Source organism: Drepanopeziza brunnea, assembly GCF_022702325.1.
Source record: "Drepanopeziza brunnea f. sp. 'multigermtubi' strain 214-2 chromosome Unknown ctg14, whole genome shotgun sequence".
Classification (NCBI taxonomy): Eukaryota; Fungi; Ascomycota; class Leotiomycetes; order Helotiales; family Drepanopezizaceae; genus Drepanopeziza; species Drepanopeziza brunnea.
Window position 1 is genome coordinate 1,483,172 of NW_027094077.1, and position 16,913 is coordinate 1,500,084.

Sequence of the window (16,913 nt, forward strand, 5' to 3'; positions counted from 1 at the left end):
AAAGTGAACGCAAAAGCAACGCTGCCCCACCACACTTCTTTGAATCGACAGCAAATCTCTTCTTTCTTTCTCAATGTCCCCCAGGCGGAGGTCTCGGCCCAACAATCTGCCGTCGACCAGCCCCAATCCCCTGCGTCCCCCTATTCTGCCCATCACCACCTGTATACCCAGTCCACTGATTGACGTCCCACTTCCCTCCAATCCCACCGCCGATACCGTCAACACCATCTCCCTTCGGAACTTTGCTCTTCAGCTCCTTCTGAGACTCCTCCCACTCCCGCTGTCGCTGCCTCTCGTTCTCCATTTCTCGCTCAAGGAGAGACTTGGAGGCCCATCCGTTGGCTTTTGTCTTTTGCTGCGACTGGACGCGGCGGCGGTCTTCGGCGTCGCGCTCGGCAGAGCTATCGAAAGCGCCGATTTCATTGGAGTAGGTCGTGCTTGCTTGGACTGGCTTGGGTGCAGGGTTAGCGGAGAGGAAGCGGTCGGTACGGTTTTGGTTGGGCGAGAAGTTCTGCTCAGGGGATTTAGCGGAAGCGTATTTTGCTGGGTCTGGAAGTGGTCGCGAAGAGCCCGTAGCCTGCTTCGCTACTCGTGGCGGGAGCGAAGGCGTAGGGTCTGGGAGAGGACGGGGGGATTTCGAGGGTGGCTGTGGGGTGTGTGCTGGCTCGTCTGACTGTTGAGATGCCCATTGCTTTCGCAGGTAGTCTCTCTCGTCTTCGCGCCATACTTCATCCTGGTCCTTGTGTGACCGGGACGGAGCGCGTGATCGACTGCGTACTCGACTGCGTGATCTCGATCGTAATTTGGCATTCTCTTCCTTGACCCGAACAGCCAGATCATGATCTTCAACTGTATGACGGTTCCGCTGTTTTGATTTTTCCTGTCTCTCCCTCTCATATTGGCGCTCTCGCTCCCTGGCCTGCTCGAGCTCGCGCTCCAATTCCTTGATGCGACTGTTCTCGGGGCTTTCTCCAGTGCTTGATCCTTTCGAAAGTCCAATTTCGGCTTGATATTGACTCAAAAACTGGCCCCTCAACCGAGCATCGCTGTTACCGCGTGCTCGCTTGCGCTCGTCTTGCAATCTCGCCTCAGCTTCGCGCTCCTCTCTCTGTCGCGCCTCCTCCTCTTGGCGCCATCTCTGCTCTTCTTCCTCCCATTTCCGCCTTTCCTCGTCAGCTTTTTGACGCTCTTTTTCTCTCATTTGTCTGGTCTCCTCGGCCCATCGTTCTTCCTCTTCTATTCGCAAGCGCTCTTCTTCGGCGTGTCGTTCTGCAATACGCTTTCTTTCATCCCCTTCTGCGTGTATTCTCTGACGCTCTGATTCGGCCTCTTGCTCTTTTCTCCTCTTCTCCTTTTCCGCCAGGCTGGGAACTTTCGGACCAGCACTTGTAATCTGGCGTCTACCACCAAATGAAACGCCCAGATTGCCCTGGCTTGCACCGCCCATATACCCGTACTGCGCAATATTCCAGGCGGGGGATGTGGCCCCCTCGTCTGACTTCTTGCTCCAACTACTTACCCCAGGGGACAATGGGGTAGCATTCTTCGAAGGACTCCACCTCCCACTATTCGAGCCCCCTGTCTCCGTAGGCGTTAACGAAGATAACGGTCTGGTATTGTATGCCGACGATGTATTACTGGCGTTAGAAACCCCGCGTCCTCTATTTCCGTAGCTACCTCCGCCCACGGCCCCAGAGCCCGTCCCTTGAGGGCTCATCAGCCCATTTCGCGACTTCCCGCCGATTGGGCTTGGGAACTTGGAGGGGTTGATGCGATTCGCTGCCCTGCTGAATGAGCCTAAACATTGGAGGACTTGCGCCGGGTCTTTAGACTCGAAGAGGTCAACCGTGAGGAACGTATCGTGGGATTGGAGATTGAATGGCGCGGATTTGCAAGCGCTCAAGAAGAGGGATATGTTTTCCATCTGAACGAAGGGCATTACTGCTCTCGCTTTGAATCGGAGGGTGTTTGGGGCCGCAAGGTTGACGAGTCTAAGCAGAGAGTTAGTTAGCTTGAAGGGGCAAAGATACAAGTAAGATAGAAAATCTGACAAACATACTTGCAGAGAGCCACTCCGTCTTTCAGACTGTCCAGCAAATCACCAGGGGCAAGGCGCTCTCCAAGAGATTCCTCTATAAACGCCCGCACTTCATTGGCGGCTTGAGGTGTGTACCGGTCAAGCCGCAACTTGCGCATGTCTTTGTCGAGGGAGGTAACGGAGGCCATTTTGGCGGTTGAGGGGAGGTAGAAGTGGGTGGGGGGTGAGGAATGGGACGATGGTCGACAAGAGTTGTCGCTGTTTTCAATGCGCTTTGGGTGGCGGGGGAGGGGGAGGGGGAGGGGTGGGAAGGCAGGTGGGCGTGCATGCCAAGTTGCTACGTAGTTGTACGGAGCAGAGAGTTCCTCGTTTCTGTTTCTCTCTCGTTTCCGTTTTCTCGTTTCCGTTTCCCAAACACGAGGCCAAGGGATGGTCACGTGAGAAGAGCCCTGACTCATCATCAGCATACCTTGGCAGATCCTTCCTTCCCCACAATTCCTGTAGCCTGAGATCTCAGGACAGGACAAGGCCGCATATATCCCCAGCCGCACGTGCCGTGCCCACCCCGCCTCAAGGTTCTCGCTGACTAACTAGCAACTACCGTGACTCGGCGATATATTTGACTTGTTGACAAATGATCTTTCGAGCTCACGCCAAGCTCCACTAGTCCCGCCGTGGCTCGACTCGTGAGCTTAAGCTTCCCCTGCCAATCAGCGATCCGCTATCAGCTCCACTCCTCTATACGGAGCGGACAACCTTTTTCGTTGCTATGCAGGCCTCCTCTTCCAGTGCTCTCTGCCTCAGCTTTGCTTGTGTCCCAGCCAGATGCCGGCTGTCCCAGTAACGTAACTTTCGCTTTTCCCTTCCTTTCTTGCGCTCTCATCCACGCGAACATAAGTTCCGGTCTCCCCACTTCTCTTCTCTCTCTCTCTCTCTCTCTTACCTTTACTACCTCTTACCATAGCTCCTTCCTTGCTTTCTTTCTTCCCATCCCATCTCCATCCCATCCCATCACATCCCATCACGTCCCATCACATCCCATCCCTCCTTCCTACATCTCTATCTACACGTACCCCCCACAAGACCCCCAATCATGAGATCCTTCGATAACTCCTTCTCGTCGGCTCCCGTTCTCACCTTCCACGCTCGCCATCCCCATCGAGTAAGTGCTGTCTCGAGCTCTCGAGCTCTCGAGCTCTTCCGCGCGTCGCAAGTCCCAAAACTTGCCGCCGGGCTTCCAAGTGTCAAGCCCGCGATGCGCGATGCGCCTCAATCCGTTGGTCCCTTCCATTACCGGAGCACCATAACCTGACAGTTCTCTTAGTCTCCCTTTAACAGCATGAGGCCGTTCTCTAACAGCGGCTTCTCGTCGTCCGGAACTCCATCCTGGCCGAATCTCGACTCTACACAACTTACGTCGCCGCCAGCTGCTGGTCGAAAGCGCTCTAGGGCTGAGGCTGCGCCCAACCTAGAGGGAGACAACGTCGCACCTCCACCTCCCGTCCTTGAGGCTGCACCGGAGAATGAAGAGGACTGGGAATATGGCGAGGGCATGACCATCATCAAGAAGGGAGGAAAGGAATATGTCGCCGACTCGACCAGTCAGACACAGGATTGGGCCGAAGAGAGAGCGGCAGAAGAGAAGGCAAAGGCTGCTGCTGCCATGGCCGCTGCAATTGCAAACAGACCGGCCATCAGAGCCACCAAGAGCATGAGACTGAACTCGAGCGCAACGCCAGCGATCCCCGAGGAGCCAATTTCTACCGACGGCGTCACCGTTGCGCCTGGATCGCCGGAACGTCACATTACTCCGGCTGTCGATGACTTCACCCGACACCTGGGCATCGGATGGTCCGCAGTCAACAACTCAAGTCCCGATGTCCAGGCGGCTGCGCGAGGATGGGCGAAGTTCATTGAGAACCACTTCCCGGTCACCAACGCCACGATTCGACTCACGAGTAAGGGATTGGCCAGCTATCTCGTCGAGGCAAACGAGGGCTATTTCTTATTCGCGGAAGATCTGAAGCAGGGCCGCCTGGTGAGCACAAGCTTGGACCAAACGTGGGTCAACCTCGGCAGTCCTGTCCCAAAGTTTGACAGTGACTTGGTGATGGAGGCAGGGCACACCCCCAAGGAATCTTCGCAGCCGATGGTCGATGAGACTAGAATGACTGACGATAGTAAAATGGTCGCTCAGACCACCCTTCCCCTGCCTGCCGTCGGTACCGCCAATGGCATCAACGCATCAATCGTGGATGGACACGTGATGCAAGAAGCATTAGTCAACGAGACGGCAACGACGGACGTGAAGGACGCGACTCGACTACCAGCTCAAAGTCTGGAGGTTGAGATGGATATGAGCTAAAAGTTGACCGGTTTATTTCGCGAGTTTCAGGGGCGTGGGTTTTCAAACGGCGTCTGAGATTGCTTATCCAAATGGGAGTTCTGCTTGGTGGGCTGGCTGGCTGGCTTTGCATACGTGGTCACCGCTGGGGCGGTCTCTGAGAAGGGCCAGCATTGTAACAATATATCACGGAATGAGGATGGGGACCTGGGGTCATGGGTGGTAGGTAGGTATTGCGTTAGGTAAGATCCCGCAAGCGCATTGCTCGGGATACATACGTAGGTAGAGGCAACTAAACCAATAAAACATCCTTTTTCTATCCCTCTAAATTTTTTCTTTCTCTCTCGTACGAAGAAGTCATCGTCGCTGAAGCAAGGGATGGATAGCCCAGAGCGAGCGAGAGGGTCATAAGGGCTATATTGTAAGAAAAACAAGGATGCTGGCATCAAGTCATGTGAAGCAAGGCAAAGGCTTTTTTATTTCATGTCGATAATTAGGGGTAAGCTCGAGTCCGAAAAAAATAAGGGGGCATCAAATGATTCTCAATTATCAGTTATTCCTACCTTAGTGGTTGAGAGAGCAGCTGAAGCCGGAAAGAAACGCATTCATTCGAGAGTCGGGAGTCTGTCGCGCCTTGCTTGCTCTGCCCTGGGCCTCTGTCCGTAAGATCTCATTCGTCGAGGGTGTTTTCCATGTGTCCTTACAGAGATGTCTGTGTACAGAGTATGCATGCTTGCATGCTTGCATGCATGCGTCGGGATACATGCATAACGATTGGGTCTTGAGGAGGAAGAAGAAAAGCAAGGGAAGTATCGAGCTTTGCTTTTCTTTCGATCCCGGGTTTTTGGTTCGTTCGTTCCCTTTCGCAAAGCTGCAGCCGCACGCAGGCGAGGGCCGGTTGCGGCTGCGATGCAGTCGAATTGGGGTCATAGTGTCGCATTCATCAATTCTCTTTGTTGTTGGTCGCCGGGCTTGAGTTCTGTGTTTGGGCGGAACCATTCGACGCGTTTCGTAAGGAGAAGAAGAGATTATTCGTTTGTTTGTTTGTTGTTTTGAGCGACGTGCTCGGTCTTGCTTGCAATATTTTACCTTGGAAACTCCTCGAGGAGTCGGGTCGGGCTCTTTGCGATCGATACTACTGGAAGTGCAGTAAAGGCGCAGAACAACAATAACAGACGGAAAGAAAGAGACGACTCGTTCCTGTGTCAGACTTGGGAGAATCCAGCGACTCGAACTCGGGATAACTTCGAATCCGCTACTTGACTGCGCAAAGAGGACGATAGCAAAAATCAATGGTGATGGAACTTTGAGAGGAATTGAATTCTATTCTAGCCTCGGCCCGCCCCAACTTTGTCAACAAACAGCCCACCCTGACCTGACCCGACCCGACCGGACACCTCGCCAGCAGCATCGCAAGGCTGTACACAACGATGGTGTCACAAGTCGAGCCCTCGCATTCCCTCGCCCGTCGCGGGCCCTCCTCCGTCGTCTCTCGATCCTCGAGGCATCGTCGTCACGGTCACGGACGGTCCCACGCCGGCGGGTCTTCGTTCGTCCCGCAGAACGAGTTCCCCATTTTCTCGCACACCGGCGACGTCGAGATCCTCGTCAAGGGCAACCGTTACCTCCTGCACCGCTTAATCCTCACGCAGTGCTCCGGCTTCTTTGAGGCGAGCACCAGCCAGGAATGGTCGAAAGCCAGCAGCACGGGCAACGAGGGCGGGGTCGAGCTGGCAAGAATAGGAGAGGACTTTTCGGGGAGCGAGGAGGCGAGGAACACGGAGGCGGGTGGGAGGAAGAGAAGGTGGTGCTATGAGCTTGATACGGGCACGAACGATGAGGATGTGTCGATGCTCGTGCAGAGAGAGAATACTACCCAGGCGTCGTCGATTTTTGGGTCGGCGCCGCCGCCTGTACGCAATAAACCGTCATCCTCGAATCCTTCGTTCTTCCGCTCCGTCGCCAACCTCTCTCTCACCTCTCCCCAAGCGCCAGCTGCCCCTCCGCCGAGCCAGCGAGACCAAGAACTACTCAACGATTACGACAACCTCTTTCGCATCTTCTACAACTATCCACCGGCTCTGGACCCGATCGATATAGCGAGCGCGTATCTCCAGTGCAAGTCGCTATTGACACTCGCGGATCTGTACGATGCGCTCGCAGTCGTAGGGCCGAGGATTGACCACCACCTCTTGCAGTTCCAATCCCGACTCTGGAAACAGATTGCTAAATACCCATCCTCGTACCTCAAGCTCGGCTACCTCGCGCAGTCGAAGTCTATCTTCCAGGAAGCCCTCATCCATGTCGTCGGCGCCTGGCCCACGGGCGAGCGCCACATCCGACACCAGCTGCCGGACTCGGTACTCGATATCATCGAAGACAAAGTTGAGGAGCTTGACGACCTAGTGGGCAAGATTGAGGGAAGGCTTTACAGGTTGACGCTTACAACGTCGAGAGGGGAGAGGATCACTCCGCATAATGGGTATCTGGAATGGCTTGCGGTAAGTCTATTTAGACAATGGCTCGCTGAAAGCACGGCACCTCCTCCTCCTCCCCCTCCACGGCCTAGAACCTCGCAGTCGAGGAGTGGACACGGTCACGCGAGGAACAACAGTATAACCGCCACCGCAGCAGCAGCAACGCAACACGCCAACCACACGGTCCAGCAACTCTCTCCGCTCCCGGCCTCCTCTTCCCTCTCCTCTCCGTCAGCAGCACCCACAAACCCCAACCTCGGCCGCGTGTTCCGCACTTTGGGAACGAGCCCGGCGACGTACCTCGGCCACGACGAGTGCAAGCGGTTCTTGAAGCTGACGCCGGAGTACTACTCGCGGGAGAACGTGAAGCGCTTCGAGAAGAAGCTCGAGGAGTTGAAGGGCTTGGCGAGGGAGGTTTGCCGGCCGCTGATGCGGTGCTACCTGCTGGGCGATGGGGCGGGCGCGAATTACCTGACGTGTACCAAGGTTTCGGAGAGGGATTTTCCGTGGAATGAATGAGTAGAGAATGAGAGGGCGGGGGTGGAGATGGGATGAAACAAGAAGAGGGAAGAGAAGAGAAGAGAAGAAGAGAAGCAACCGTGCTCTGAAAACAGGCAGAGCGAGAAAGCGGCTTTGCTGTACGGGGCGGTACGCGGTCGTACTGGATGAATGAACGGATTGATGGATGGATACCCCAGCTTTGGCGTTTGGGATTTGGGATTTGGGATTGGGATTTGGGACTGCTACTGGGTTCGGATATTGAGCTGGATGATGATGTTAAGCTGGATATTGATGTTGGTATTGATTTAGGCTTGAGTTTGGGCTGGCTTGCATTTCTGGACTGGTGGGACGTTCGACGGTGGATAGGGAAAGGAGATAGGATTGCATCGGATGTATGGAGAGATGAGAGATAGGAGTGAAAGAGGGGGAGGGCGGCGGCGGCGGGGTGAGAAAGGGAGAAAGGGATGTGGATGTATGTATGTATGTATGTATGTATGTATGTATGTATGTATGTATGTGTACATGTGTGTGTATTTACATAGGTACATGTATGTATGTACATATATGTGTGTGTAATCCATTACAATCAAATATACTGACGATATATATAAAAGTAAATGATAAGGAAGTTAGTCAAAATCAATTGATATTGGGGAAGGCGAGAATATAACGCGAGAAGGCGAGAATATAAGGAGAGGGAGTGAAGGAGGAGAGGGCAGCAATAAGCGAGATATATTCTTTCTTCTTCTCTTCTTCTCTCTCTCTCTCTCTCTCTCTCTTTCTCTCTCTCTCTCTCTTGATAAATAAGCGAAGCGAAAGCGAAAGGGACTGACTAGAAAAAGAAAAGAAAAAAAATGTATAGATGAATAGAAGGAGTGGATGGATGTCGGGTACGTACATGACAAACACGGACTGCTTCTCGTACTTCCTTCCCATTTTCCCCCCCCCCCCCCCCCCCTTCATCCTCCCACCCCCCACACCTCCCTTCCAAACACGGAAAAACCAAGCACACCAGCCAGGCATCAATCAATCCATCAATCCTCCGTCAAATCCAAAACCTCAACAGCACTCATCCTCAACACCCGCTCCCTCCGCTTCCGCCCACCCCTCCTCGCGAGATCAGCTTCCAATTCGCGCTCGTCGACAGCGTCCCAGGAGCCAGCGAGAGATTCGCGCAAGAGGATGAATTTCTTTTTCGGGTTCCTCCCGGTTTGCTGCTTCCCCTCGGCCGCTTTATTCCCCGTTTTCGATTTCGCTGTCGCATTTTCTTGCTTGTTCTTTTGCTCCCTGGGCGCGAGCTGGAGCTGCGTGGTGGTGGTGGAGGGGGATGAGCGGCGAGGTTGCGGAGGCGAAGAAGAAGAAGAAGAAGACTCGAGGCTGATGATTGCTACGCTGGAGCTTTGTGCTTGTGCTGTAGCCAGCGTGGCCGAAGACGTGGACGGCGAGGTTGGTGCTGAGTTTGAGGTTGAGGTGAAGGAAGAGTGGGTGTTTGCAATTACCCCAGTCGCTGAGGAGCTACTGGTATTGATTTGTGACGCTGAGTTGGTGAAGGAGGGAGATGTGTTGTTGAGGCGAGAAGAAGCAGGAGAGAAGTTGGATTTAGTATTTGGCGGTGACAAGAGGTCCTCGAGATCGGGAAACTCGTCGTTATCGTCATCGTCATCATAATCGTAATTAGTGTCAATAACTGCGCCTGCTTGACTTTCCAAGTCCAAGTTCACACCACCTTCCTCGCCTCCTTCACAGTGTCGCTCCTCCGGGGCGGAGAACGACAGCTTCCTCGCTACAAGCTCTGGACTTAGTGACTTTAGCTCGTCAAAGTTCGGCAGGAACGGCGATGCTACTTTAGAACTTGGAGAGGTCTTCTTTCTTGGCGAGGGGCGCGAGAGTGATCTCATTCGCGTCTTGGACGGCGTGGAGATGTTGTCTGGGCGGTGGTGGTAGCGGTGGCGGGATTTGCTGCCGCGGGAGATGGTTACAGTACTTGGGAGGGGAGATTCGTAGCCAGAGTGAAGAGGAGGCGAGTTGGGGGGTGAAGGCGAGTGAACGTGTTTTCTTGAACTGGTTTGGGTGGGTGCTGGTAGTTTCGGGGGGGGTGGTGATGGTGATGGTGAGGCCAGGGGGCTGGAGTCGATGTTTATGGGGGTTTTGAAGGTTGCTTGAGGCTTTCTGGTTTTGTCTATTTGGCCTAGGGATTTGGTGATTTTTGGGTTGGTTTGGGAGGAAGTTGTGCATTTGGATGCTAGATACCAAGGGTTGGTGTTTGCTTTGGGCTTGTCAGGCTCCGGGGCTTTGGTTCTTGCCCGGGGTTTTGGGGGTACTTTTCTAAGGATAGCGTCGGTGCTAGAATAAGCTGTGCGAGCGACCGGCCGGGTCTTGGATGCTATCGCGGGAGGTGGTTGTGATGCCGATATTCGTTCAAGGGATGGTGCGAGATAAACTGGAGGGAGTACTGGTTGAGAGGCTATGACTGTCTTTCCCAATGGCTTCGGGATCATTGCATCCTCAAATTCGTCCCTCCCTTTCGAGACTCTCACATACTTTTCCAGAGCACCTCTCTGCATGCCACCACTGGTAGTGGCCGCTTTCTTGCCTGCAGGCATCGCGGTTTTCTTGGCTTTAACCTTTGGCTCTTTGGGCATTCTCTTCGCCAACTCTGCAGCTTTGTAGTCTTCCACCTTTAGCGGTAAGCTGAGCTTCAGAAGCGTCTCAGGTATCCACGTTTTATCCGGTTTCTTAGGGTCGTACTGTGATGCTGCACGTTTACCTGTAGCCGCAGAAGCGTCCTCATCAGAGACGTATGCCTCAATTTGGTCTTCGTCGTTGACCGGAGCAAGACCATCTCGGCTATAATCTGCGGAATCATCGAACTCCTTGTCCAAGTCAAGCTTCACAATATCCATAGGATGGAAAACCACCTTCAGCTCTGGCATTCCACCCGCATCGAAATGTTCTCTCTGCCCACAGATTGACCTCACGTAATCCATCTCCTGTATTTGCGTCAGGATCAAATCTCCATATCCGGAATCTCTTCGATCTGCCCGTATGCGCAGTTGATGGACTAATAATGCCGGCGCTAGATTTCGAATAAACTTCCTTGCTCCCCCGATGTTGCTCCATGAAAAGCCTTCTTTGACATATTCTCGTAAGCCGGGGACATCCACGACACCGTCCCATTGAATTTCTGATTTGAGTTTTTCAACCTTCTGAGCGGTTGAGACGACTGGATGAGTATAATACCCCAGAATCTCCCTGCTTGGAAACGTGTCTGGAATTGTCATAGACTTGTGTTTGCTCTTGAAGACTTTATTCTCATTCGTCTGAAGCTCACGAGTGAGCTTGCTCCTCCAAGTGGCCAGGCCATCCTCATCTGATCTCGATAGACCACATAGCTCCTTCCCAAATCCTGCTCTCGCAGCTTGACAAGCGACTTTGATACCAATTCCAGGGAGCCCATCGGTGTTATAATCACCACCGCTAAGCAGAGCAACTAAGATCATGCCTTCGCGATCTAGCCCGGAACTGCCTTCCTTCGTCTTCTTTGCGTCAAATAGAGACACGTGAGTCGGTGCCTTGCTGCCTCTCGCGCCCTCGGAAGACCAGTCTCGTAGGGTAATCCCGGATCCAAACATAAGGGTATCGACATCCTCGCTCAATACTGCATCAACTATGCCCTTACGCTGTAGGAGAGCGCATTCTGCTTCGGCTTCTCCCGGGGCATTGTGGCAAGGAAATCCAAACAGCTTTAGCAGCTGCTTTGCCGCCATGTCTGAAGCCGAGGCACCGCCTCGACCAACTCTCTTGTTGCGTTTGAGCTGAGGTCTTTGAGGTCCATCAAAGACAAAAAGAGGTTGTATAGACAACGATAGCAAGCGGATCAAACGGTAATACAGAGTTCGTATTGCTGGATTCGACCCTCCTTGACCGGACTGGATCTGAAATTGCCATATCGAGATGTCGATGGCTAACCTGAGGGGGCGTCCAGTTTCCACGAGCTTTTCAATAGCGAGTTTGGATAAACAGACTCTTTCGCCTCTTCCAATCTCTTCATAGATACTTCATATGTTGTTAGCATAGGCACAGGGAAAGATGGCATGGGCTTACCCTGGGATACCCATTATGTTAGTAAACGCCGCCGCTCCACGATCAACGCGCTCCAATTAAGTCGAATTATCCAAATCGGATTTTTCTTTGTCAGAATATCCGACAAGGATCAAATTGTAGCAACACCCAAGAAAAGCAAAACTGATAAAGTGTGGTGGAGGATACAAATAAAGGTGATTGTATTTAGCGTTTCAGAAGGGCGTCGGCCCGGAAACGGCTTTAACGCCGGCCGGCTCCAGATTCAAAACTCCATACAATTAGTCCGGCATTAGGTGTGAATCTATTTCAAGCTGCAAAGGATTCCTCCTGATCCATTTTCCACAACTAATGGAGCACAATGTCGATCCCAAGCGCTCCGTCCCATCGTAACGTCTCGAGCATCCGCTCTCCATCAACCACGCAGCCAGGCCAGCCTATGAGCCCCCACACCCCTCATCGAACCATAACCACTACATTCGGATCGCCTTCTGCATTGCGCGCAGAAGAAGAGTGCGTTGTGATTGAGCTCGGCAGCCGGTATCTCAGAGTGGGGTTTGCGGGCGACGCGCTCCCGAAAGCTGTGATCGATTTTGGGCCGGAGGAACAGCGCAGGGCAGGGGATTACAGGAGATGGAGGGTCGATTATGAACCATCCGAAGAAAGCCATCTGCAGCTGAAGGGCTGGGGAGAGGCGTACGAGCTATGGAGGCAAGATCTGAGAGGCTTGGATATGGGGCTGGTGGGGGACAAGCTTGATAGAGCTGTTAGGGAGGCATTTGCAAAGTCAGTAGGTGGTTCAAGGTCCTGCAGGAGACGGTTCTAACAAGAATCGTAACAGGTACCTTTTGATTGACTCTCGGCCGAGACGAATGCTTGTGACTGTACCATCTGCGTTGCCGCTCCCTCTGCTATCTACGATACTTGATACTCTGTTCACGAACTTCCAACCACCGACTATATCCTTAATGTCAGCCCCAGTCCTCACGGCTGTAGCTGCCGGATTACGCTCTGCGCTTGTGGTTGATATCGGATGGGTAGAGACAGTGGTGACTGCTGTGTACGAGTATCGAGAGGTCCAGTGCACACGATCAGTAAGGGGTATGAAAATGCTTGGAGAAGCGACATTCAAAATGCTTGCGGAAGCTATCGATATTGCAGGGACTGCCGACAAGCCAAAGGACGAGGAACTTCCCAGCTTCGAGGAGTGCGAGGAGGTTTCGATTCGAATGGCTTGGTGCAAGTCTGCGAAGAAGCCCCAGCGTACGTCGCTGGCTCGTGGACTTGCGCATGTGGAGGACGAGGAAGCCTTGAGAGCCGGCATGCGAGATTTGCATGTGGACAGGAAGCTTGATGAGGATGCGACAGTCTCCATACCGTTGAAGTCGACGAAACCACGGAGGACCCTGGAGCTATCCTTTTCTGACTTGGCAGAACCCTGTGAAAAGGCTTTATTTGCAACCGAGACACCTGAGAAGGATCTAGACGATGAGGAGCTACCTCTCCACTTGTTGATCTACAGAAGTCTACTCAAACTACCTGTCGACGTGCGATCAGTATGCATGTCCCGGGTAGTCTTCGTTGGCGGAGGATCACATATTCTCGGACTGAAAGGCAGAGCTCTCGACGAAGTGGCAAACCTCATGGATGAGCGTGGGTGGGATCCAGTCTCAGGCAAAGCAGTGGAACAGCTTCGTTCGAATACAAAACTGCGGCGAACACGGTCGAGGCAAGATGGTCCTACAGAGGTGTTGCAAGTAGACGAAAAACCCGCAGTGCCGATTATTCCTGCAGATCAGCAAGAGCAAGAAGCCGATCCCATCGAACAGGAGCTGAAGCGAGAAGCTAGTAAAGGGGTTCCGGCTACAGTATCGGGATCACTGCGTGCTGTGGATTCGCTTGGAGCATGGTCTGGAGGAAGTCTGTTGTCCCAGCTCAAGATCCCCGCCATTTCGATGGTAGAGCGGGAGCAGTGGCTACAGCAAGGTGCCTCTGGAGCTTCGAGGTCTATTGATATTTCAATTTCTGCTCATCGGCATACTTTGAGTGCTGGAGCTTTGAGGACTGGAGCAGGAGACAGGTCCAGCTGGACTTTGGGTCTTTGGGGCTGACCAAAAAATCTTAGAGGGAGATGCCTTGAGACCTTGACTGTAAAAATGCTGTACGATACCCATGGAATGACTGTAGTTTCAAAGAATGATACTGGTCGAGAAACCCTCGACCCTGACTGGCAAGTATTGTCACGTGATGTAAAAAAACTGCCAAATTGTGAGCATGTAGCTACCTACCTACATAGTTCTGTGCAGTTGGTTGTGATTTTAATGAGTTCTATGCTTGTGATTCTACAGCCTCGGTAGTGGTTGATCGATAAGTAAATATCTTTTGGTTGGCTGACTCGCCGTAATTTTGTCAAAAGCTCCGAGCTCGCTGAAGCTTCAAAAAGGCCAACTTTCTCGCAATGCACGATGTCACAACCCAGCTTCACCTGTCTGCAATGTCGTCTACGGTTTCTCTCGCAAGCTCCACGCCATTATTACCACTCCTCACCGCGCCTCTATTCTGAAGCACCACGGCCATCCTTAGCACCTAAAGTCTCAATCGACATCAAGCACATCCGGCAAAATGCCGCCCTACACGAGAATAATTGCCTGGGGCGCAACTACAAAAAGCAGGCTGAATATCCCGCACGCATAAACAGCCTCTTCGAACGATGGCATGGCTATCAACGCGAAGCTCGCAGCTTGCGCGAGCGCAACAATAGATTGAAGCTGCAGCTTGCGAACCCGACGACCCTGCGCGATGAGGAGTCCGAGGATGTGCGGCGCATCAGGCAGATGACCAAGCAGGAGATCATCGACGAGGCGAAGTCGTTGAAGGTGCAGTTGTCAAAGATTGAGGAGGAGGAGTCAGCTCTCACGACGCAAATAGATGCGCTGGCGGCTGCGATACCGAATCTCACGAGCAAGGAGACACCGCAAGGCAATGACCCGACTGTTGTTGGTTATATCAACCAACACCCCGAGTCTGATCCAGCGGCTTCCGACCGAGTTTGGCGCTCCCATGTGCATATCGGGACTGAGCTTAATTTGCTTGATTTTGCGGGTGCAGCGACGACGAGTGGGTGGGGATGGTATTATCTCTTGAACGAGGCGGCACAGCTCGAGCAGGCTCTTGTACAATATGCCCTTGGGGTAGCTAGGAAAAGAGGATGGGGAATGGTCAGTCCGCCGAGTATGGTGTACAGTCACATTGCAGCAGCCTGTGGGTTCCAGCCCAGGGATCAAAATGGGGAGCAGCAGATATACAATATCCGGCAGAATTCGAGCGACGTGGGTCGGAAACCAGGACTCAGTCTTGCGGGTACGGCGGAAATTCCCTTAGCGAGCATGAAGGCCAATACCATTCTTGATGAGGCGGAGTTACCGGCAAAACGGGTTGGGGTGTCGAGGAGTTACAGAGCAGAAGCTGGCGCGAGGGGCATGGACACGAAGGGTTTATATCGTGTCCATGAGTTTACCAAGGTGGAGATGTTTGCTTGGACAAAGCCGTCTACTGAGGCATCTGTGGCTGTATTCGACGAGATGGTATCGATCCAAACCGAGATCTTGACTAGCCTTGGCCTTCACTGTCGTATCCTCGAAATGCCAATCACAGATCTCGGTGCATCAGCGACCCGCAAGCGAGACATCGAAGCTTTTTTCCCTTCGAGAATATCGAAAGATAATGGATGGGGAGAGGTCTCGTCTGTCAGCACATGTACGGATTACCAGACTCGAAGACTAGCTACGAGGGTTGATATCAGGACGCTGGGAGGCAAGATTGCGTTTCCTTACACGGTCAATGGAACTGCTTTGGCAGTACCCAGAGTCCTGGCTGCGATTTTGGAGAACGGGTGGGACGAGGCACGAGGGGAGGTCGAGATACCCGAGGTTTTGCGGCCATGGATGGACGGAATGAAAGTCATCAGCAAGAAATCTTATTAATTGATGAAGAGACAGTCATGTATTAATAATGTACATCATTCTCACCCGGCTTCCTGGCTTCCAGCGAAGTTTAGGGACATATCGACTTTCTGAGCCACACATTTTTTTCTCTTGTACGTGTCGACGTTTACTGCTACAAGCGCGACTTTTAAACTCCTTTTCCCTTTTCATTGGGATCTATATGCGATTCTCAACGCCATGCCATACTCAGTGGCAATGTAATTTTGCAATTTTGCAACGTACCTTTCTTTACCGGCTTTCGGTAGCAATTGACACGAGGTAGCGGCCCCGAGGTGATGAGGCATCGTTGTAAACTAGTAAGTTTCGCCGTGGGATCGAAAAAGACTTGAAAAGGCTACCATGGGGGGATTACATGCGATGCGTTCGATAATCCGGCCAAAGGCCGCTTCTCGCGAAGTTGATGTCATTCCGCGATAGATGCTGCTACCTGCAGGGCTTCTTTCGGAAAAGACGGCGAAGTTAATGTGTCGGTGGCCCCAAAATCGTTTTGTACCTTTCTTTCTTGCCAATCTTTTTTTCCCCCCTTTTCGCTGAGAATGAGAATGGGAAACAGCGAGAATTTAGAAGTAGTACGGAGTTGGCGATGCAGTGTTTTTTTCAATCTATTTCTTGCTTGCTATTAACATTCTACGCAAGTACTTCGTGCATCTATTACTTAGAAAGGAGGAGCGGAAAGCAAGGGGGTAGGCTTGAAGGTCACGTAGAATGCCAAGTCGTTGGAGAGAGACAGCGTCTATTTTTGTAAATATACTTTTATAGCTCAAGGTCGCCTTTAAGCTGCTTTCCAGAATTGAGTTCTTTTATATAACTCAATTTAACGCTTTTCCCTCGACTCCTGCTCGCCCGCAATCTCGCTTGACCTTTACTATGGTTCTCGTAATACCGTATTTTTCGGTCGCTATATGTTGTTGTTGTTGTTGTATTTATTTACGTCGGGCGGGTAGCAAGCGAAGCCTGCCGCCTTAGGACCTCCTATAAGGTACGGCGACGTGCTAAGCTAAAGAGTTACATACAAGAAGGCCTTAGAAAGCAATTCAAAGTGCTATAGCGAAAGCTACTATCGCATGCGCTTTTCTCTTATAGATAAGATAGATTATATAAAAAGAAACCTTTCATCAAAGGAAAACTACAAAAGGAAAGTCGAGCAAGTATAGACTGCTGTAGCTAGCTAGAAGCGAGCTGTTCAAGTCGCATAGCGACGAGGATCGAGGCCGGACCGGAGTCAGCCGAATAGAAAAAAAAAGAAAAAGGTTTAATATAAAAGCTTAAACTTTAAAAGAAAAACCAATATAATACACTAATGCTAAAAAGAATTTCTTCGGAAGCGCATTACGCTATCCTAAAGTCTTAATCCCGTTACGCGGTTGATCTAACGAGCTTTTATACCTTAAGTAAAGCGGAGCGTATCTCGTTCTCTTTACCGAAGCAGTATCAATTGGCTAGAGTAGCACTTTCATCGGGTGCAATGC

General features: G+C 52.2%; 6 protein-coding genes across 6 annotated transcripts; 4 read left to right on the forward strand and 2 right to left on the reverse strand.

Annotated features, from left to right (window-relative positions):
* Positions 1–70: 70 nt before the first annotated feature.
* Positions 71–2,226, reverse strand: L3040_008016 (uncharacterized protein; the record flags this gene model as incomplete). Its single annotated transcript, XM_007295486.2, has 2 exons — positions 71–1,991; positions 2,060–2,226. The coding sequence occupies 2 exons, from the start codon at positions 2,224–2,226 to the stop codon at positions 71–73; spliced, it is 2,088 nt and encodes a 695-aa protein (XP_007295548.2).
* A 905-nt stretch (positions 2,227–3,131) lies between these two features.
* On the forward strand, positions 3,132–4,403 carry L3040_008017 (uncharacterized protein; the record flags this gene model as incomplete). The annotated part of the gene is made up of 2 exons (XM_007295485.2): positions 3,132–3,200; positions 3,363–4,403. 2 exons carry the CDS (start codon positions 3,132–3,134, stop codon positions 4,401–4,403), a joined length of 1,110 nt encoding a protein of 369 aa, XP_007295547.2.
* Positions 4,404–5,812: 1,409 nt separating this feature from the next.
* L3040_008018 (uncharacterized protein) lies at positions 5,813–7,378 on the forward strand (the record flags this gene model as incomplete). Its single annotated transcript, XM_007295484.2, has 1 exon — positions 5,813–7,378. The coding sequence occupies one exon, from the start codon at positions 5,813–5,815 to the stop codon at positions 7,376–7,378; it is 1,566 nt and encodes a 521-aa protein (XP_007295546.1).
* A 1,016-nt stretch (positions 7,379–8,394) lies between these two features.
* On the reverse strand, positions 8,395–11,478 carry L3040_008019 (uncharacterized protein; the record flags this gene model as incomplete). The annotated part of the gene is made up of 2 exons (XM_007295483.2): positions 8,395–11,416; positions 11,465–11,478. The coding sequence occupies 2 exons, from the start codon at positions 11,476–11,478 to the stop codon at positions 8,395–8,397; spliced, it is 3,036 nt and encodes a 1,011-aa protein (XP_007295545.2).
* Positions 11,479–11,801: 323 nt separating this feature from the next.
* L3040_008020 (uncharacterized protein) lies at positions 11,802–13,551 on the forward strand (the record flags this gene model as incomplete). The annotated part of the gene is made up of 2 exons (XM_007295482.2): positions 11,802–12,226; positions 12,282–13,551. The coding sequence occupies 2 exons, from the start codon at positions 11,802–11,804 to the stop codon at positions 13,549–13,551; spliced, it is 1,695 nt and encodes a 564-aa protein (XP_007295544.2).
* Positions 13,552–13,905: 354 nt separating this feature from the next.
* L3040_008021 (uncharacterized protein) lies at positions 13,906–15,423 on the forward strand (the record flags this gene model as incomplete). The annotated part of the gene is made up of 1 exon (XM_007295481.2): positions 13,906–15,423. The coding sequence occupies one exon, from the start codon at positions 13,906–13,908 to the stop codon at positions 15,421–15,423; it is 1,518 nt and encodes a 505-aa protein (XP_007295543.2).
* Between the last annotated feature and the right edge of the window lie 1,490 nt (positions 15,424–16,913).